This window comes from Triplophysa rosa, linkage group LG9, assembly GCF_024868665.1.
Source record: "Triplophysa rosa linkage group LG9, Trosa_1v2, whole genome shotgun sequence".
NCBI lineage: Eukaryota > Metazoa > Chordata > Actinopteri > Cypriniformes > Nemacheilidae > Triplophysa > Triplophysa rosa.
In genome coordinates, this window is record NC_079898.1 from 3578154 (window position 1) to 3584088 (window position 5935).

A 5935-nucleotide genomic window follows, 5' to 3' on the forward strand; every position below is an offset into this window, starting at 1 on the left:
AAATTATATCAACCACAAAAAAACTTGTCATTTGTGATTTTTGTAGGTAGGCGAGCTATTGAACTACGTGGAGGGTTTGTCTCCATCTAGTGTGTGTGAGCAGAATTGCCCTTTTTTTCCCAGGTTTCCTTGTCACCTTTCAAAAGAGGAAATAAATTGCGCTTAGTTAGGATGACAAAATGCATGTATGCTAAACAAACATTTGTTGCTCATATCTACAGCTGTGTCAAATTAAACATTTCTGTGTTTTGGTAAAAAACAAATCTCTTCAGAAATCTATAGAGAATGTATCCAAATGCAGTGCGTGGCTGTACAGACTGCAGGATCATACTGTCTTCTTGATTATTCTCTGGTTCATCTGTGTGCTTGTTCATAATGTATTTCAGTAACAATTGGTGGGCAATGTTTTTTATATTGAGAAAAAACTTTATGGGGCGGTTTATAAACCGCCAGAAGTAGGCCTTAAATGGGGACATTCAAGTCGTTTTTACAAACATGTCTTACATGACATGACTTGTGTGCATTTTGAAAAGAAACCATTGCACTGCTATATTTTAAGATCAGTGCAAAATTTTTTGGGTTAAAACTAGGGCTGTCAAAAGATTTGTCGTAATTAATTTCATCCAGAGTAAAGGTTAGAGTTGTCTGTGTTAGATTTATATACATATACACATATACATGTATACATATTTAAGAAATATTTATATTTACCAGTTTTATATTATATATAAATGTTTATTTATTTTAATATTTTCTTAAATATGTGCATGCATGCAAATACAAAATTAATATGCAGAGGATAAAGACGTATATTACGTAAACACAAACTTTTATTCTGGATGTGATTATTCACGATTAATCATTTGACAGCACTAGTTAAACCACATTAAAAACACATTACAATTATAGCAATGCCTCTGTATTTTGACTCGGTCATGGTGTGTATCCAAATGAATTGTAAATGCAACGGTGTCTCCCTGTGAAGTTATTTCATCGCCTTGGAAATATATGGTTTTATTATATATATGGACATTTTTGTCAAAATTTAGTTATTCACACATTGGGGACATTTTGGGACTTTGTAAATTAAACCATTTTGTTTTCTAAAAAGTCAAATGGAATGGAAAAAATATGAAGCTCTCAAAACTGCTCAGAATGCAGATAGAACCTTATAATTCTAAGGTGACGATTTTAAAACCTTTGTAGTGCAAATTTATTCCAAGTTGATGATTTAAAAAAAATGTAGTGCAAATTTAAAAACATTTTAATAGTTAAGTGTAAAGTGACGGTAGTGTAAATGATAAGGATTTCTGCTGAAAAACTGCATGGTGAGCATTAAGGGCTTAACTATACCATGGGTTAAAGGGATACTTCACCCGTGCACCTGCTTCGAATGTTGTTCCAAATCTGTATAAATTTCACAATGAACACAGAGAAAGATATTTGGAAGAATGCTTATAACCAAACAGATCTTGACCCCTTTGACTAGGAAAAAATTGCTTTATCATTTTTTTTGTTCTGTTGAACACAAAAGAAGACATTTTTAAGAATGTAGGACAGCAAACAGTTCTGGGGCACTTTTGACGATTGTATTTTTTCTTACTATGGTAGTCAATGGGGGGCAAAATCTGTCTGGTTATAAGCGTTCTTCCAAATATCTTTCTATGTGTTCATAAGAACAAAGACATTTATACAGTTTTGGAACAACTCGAAGGTAAGTAAATGATGACATAATTTTCACTTTGGGGGAAGTATTCCTTTAATGAGGTGAATCCATTCAAAGTGTACTTTTGTATATGCAATTTATTTTTATTTAAATGTTATAATTATGCTCCCATGCATGTTCCCATTACTAAAATAATACAGCATTCTAACCAATGTTTACTAATCAGTTAATGCAGCCAATGTGACAAATTGTATTGCGTTTGATTTGTGACCTATTAAAAACAGATTTTCAACATAATATCAGACTTTTGATTCCATTGTAGTCAGCCAGCCAGCCATCCGGCCAATCAATTGGATGTATGGACAGCTCAAAGAAAAACAGATTTTCATTGGGTTATCTGCCTTTTGGATTCCAGAGAGAAAGAGAACCTGTTGAATGTCAACATTACAAGGACGGCAAGGTGTGTTTGGGGAAGTGTGTGGCCTATTCTTGTTTACTCGCTGGGAGGGAGGAGCGACAGGCAAAGGGGCTGGCCGTTGGGAATCGTGACGTCAAACTGGAATGAGGGAGTGAATGTTCCGGGTCAGAAACTGGGCAACAAGGAAATAAACTCCAGGCTAAGAGAAAAGACATGTAAACGCTCACAAATAAAGACACGGGACACTTGTGAACCGTCTGCCGAAGATGTGGCGAGGAAGGTGAAACGAGGAAAGAAAACTCCCGCGATCTTTTCATTCCATGTTTCCGTGCGCGGCGCGTTTGAAGTTGATACATTGTATCCTGTGCTTCCTCTAGTTGTTTGTGTCAGTGTTGAAGTTTTCCAACTGCAGTAGCAGGGATTGATCTTCATCGTTATCATCCCGTGATGTTTCACTGTATCCCCCTGTGGCGGTGCAGCCGTCACGTTGAATCGGTCGATAAGCGCCACTGCTCGCTTCTCTTCGTGCCGGAGGAGATATATCGCTACAGAGCGAGCCTGGAAGAGCTGCTGCTGGACGCCAATCAGCTTCGAGATTTACCCAAGGTGAGAGACAGGGAGAAAGACCACGGGGGCAAATGCATAAGTTGGTGTCACTTTTGTGGTGAACATTTTTGACATTGAAAGTGTGATCTGACTCAGCAGAACTTTTAAGTAGGGATGTAACGATTCACTCAGCTCACGATGCGATGCGATTCACGATTCTGATCTCACGATGCGATTTATTCACGATTTACTCACGATTTATTTTGAAAAAATGAGTTGAAACAAATTAGAAATGAACAACTTCCCTTGCATTATTTCAAACTAATACTGTCTGTGCTTTTCTTGGATTTTTTTGCATTTAAGAAATATCAGCATCCACGTTTAGGTTTGCAGTGAAAATAGCGGCCCCTGCTGTTCAAAAAATGTATTGCGATTCAGTTCAAGCCTCAACCGATTTGAATCGTCGCTCATTATAACCGATTTTCAACCGGCTCACGGTGAATCTTTGCATCCCTACTTTTAAGTGTCGTTGGTACATTTAGAGTTAGCAGCAGCACATCATAAGAGGCCTCTGAGTCTGCAGCAGTTTCGGGAGGCAGATGAGTGTTCTGAGTCAGGAGATTTCTCAATCACTAGGTGTGCTTTGTGTCAGCTGTATTTTGGCCTCCATGGTTGCTTTTTGAGCTTCAGTTTTGGGCAATATGTGTATTGTTTCTGGGTTTGCTGATTTCCAAAAAGTTCTAAAACGGTCCTCTAAAAAGCAAGTGCTGTTTAAATGCTCCTCACCAAGATGCTTGCAGGGAGCTTACTAGGTTTGAGCCACAGCCAATGTCATTTTCAGATAGGAAAGAACACCAGAACTCCGCTCAGTGTAGTTGAAAAATACAAAGAGGAAGTTGACAGAAGGAGGTACCAGTGATGTTCCCTTATCATATAATAGGGTGACATTCAATTCAAATTCAAAAGTAATGCTGGTTCTTTTATACTCTGATCACAGAGACATGCATGAAATCAGATGCTTTCTGTGTATCTCATTTTGATGTGCAATAATTCAGAAGACCTCTTGTTTGCTTAAATCACATTTCTTCAAGTTGGTTCAAGCACGCCTACTATTGCAGTGGTTTACAATGATTTTGTCAGCAAGTTTGCAAAGAGCAAAGGTTTGCTTACATGTATTTTTGTCCACAGAACCACAAGAATTGAGTGTAGTGAAGCTTGAGCAAATTGTATCAGTCTTCCAGATGACTGATAGACCGAAAGATGCTGTGTCTAACAACTGCACAAGGGAGGATGAGGGAACAAAACAACCCTTGCTATTGCAGATCACAGTTATGCTGTTTTATTCCTGTTTTGTTAACACTTACTGAATTTAAGTCCTGAAGTTATTGTAAACCAAATGAAACCTAAAGGATAGCATAACAAAGGTTTTATAATAGCTACTTGTGTTTTTTTGGACAAATCATTGCTGGGATAAAGTGTCAAACTGCATTTTTTTACAGACGTGTGGTAACGTGAAATGGCAGTACGTTGGCCACATATCAGACTTTACCTTTAAGCGATGAGTGAGTGGTTGTGCTGAAAGCATTCCGGAATTTAACCATTTTATGTAAGATGTTAGCAACGTCTCTATTGAATATAGAAATCAGTTATTCATGTCTGTGCGTGATAGTTCTGGGCTTTCAGATTTTCTTTTATTAGGGGAGATTACTCAGTGTTTGATAGTAGTCTTTGTTGTGGACCATTAAACCAAGCCCATGTACAACAAAAGTAGACGTGGACTTAAAATAAGTTCTTAAGACATCCACATTTAAGATCTGAGCATATATATTTGCATGTGCGCGGAATCATACTGTTGCTAATGTTATTTTGAGAGGTTGTTTTACCTACTTCTACCCCTGTAAATTACATAAATTGAAGAAACTACAATGACCACATACTAATCAGTTATGCTAGTCATTGTGATAGTCATATGTTATCGATATAGTAATTTCCTATACAAACAGCTTTGTCAATGTATGGTCAATATTTTCTGTGAACAGAATGTAGAGTAAATGTTGCAATTTTATAATAAAATAAAGTGTAAAGTTATTGTAAATTCATTGCATTAAATTCCGCAGTATACAGGGCTCTAGAGTGCAACCAATTTGGTTGCAAATGCGACCTTATTTCTCAATGGTGCGACTAAAAATAATCAGAGGTCGCACCGATGCGACCAGCCGTTCGAGGGAGAAAAGAAGTCTCCGCAACCCTGAAAGTCTCCCTGTGATTCAACAACAGACACACATTAGGCCCATATCATGGTCTAAACCAATCAGAGATAGTGAAGGGCGGACCCCCCTCTGATTGGCCGTGGTCCAGATATTCCTGTACGTGTGTGTACCAGAGGTCTCGTTAACCGAAAATTCTCTGTCATTGACGGATTTTTTTACCAGTGACGGAAAAATCTGAAGGCCGTCTGTCATTTTGGCGGATTACAATGAGGGCAATTTGTAAATCGCCGTTTCCCTTCATTAGAGCGTGATATGCTCGCGAGGCGACCTGCATGTTTTCACCTGTCATTGTTACTGACTAGACATATGTGATGCGATCTGGGAAAACCCGTCGGATGTCGCGCTGGGACACCTATCAAAGTAAACCACATAACATGAAGAATGAAGGCGTATCAATGCACATTTCAAGCCAGTCCTGTGTAAACTACGGAATGCAAAGTTTTTTCATACAATGTTTTCGTGAGATGACAGAGCTCCCCGTCTGCAGCACCGGGAATTATCCGATCGCAAAACATACAAGGGATGATCAAAAGTCCAGACACTATGCACATGATAAACCACGTAAAACTTGCTTCACTGCTTATTAGTTGTTGTCCGTAATGTTTGTTAGTTTCCTTGTGTAGTGATAATGGCAGAGCTCTCGTTCTTACTTTCGTTTTATTCAAACGGTTTTGTACAGTATTTTTATAGACTTCAACACTAGGAAATGTTTTTTTTATTAAATTGTTATTAGAGTAAGTCTTTTACCACTGTAAAGTGACCTTTACTTGTGATACTGGACTGTTGTGCTTTTATTTTCATCACTTAACTTTAAACCCGTTTTCCTCCAAATTCCGTTCCTGAAAATCATAGCGCTTCAGCCGACCTCAGCCATAACTTTTGTTACATACACAAGGTATGAGCAAAATAAAAACTGATTTGGAAAGGGCTTGAATATGGTATAAAAAACTGTAATATATAAATTTGCACCATGTGTTGGGTTTTCCCAGATCGAATCACATATGAACATAAACATTAAAACATTAAATATATAGA

The 5935-nt window shown here is 37.7% G+C and overlaps 1 protein-coding gene across 1 annotated transcript in view; it reads left to right on the forward strand.

Moving 5' to 3' along the window:
* The first annotated feature begins 2234 nt into the window (after positions 1-2234).
* The window catches only part of lrrc1 (leucine rich repeat containing 1), a 102749-nt gene continuing 99048 nt past the window's right edge, over positions 2235-5935 (forward strand). Inside the window, exon 1 of the mRNA XM_057341259.1 lies at positions 2235-2690. Within this exon, the coding sequence (XP_057197242.1) occupies positions 2532-2690 (159 nt within the window). The 5' untranslated portion in view covers positions 2235-2531. The remainder of the gene's footprint in view (positions 2691-5935) is intronic.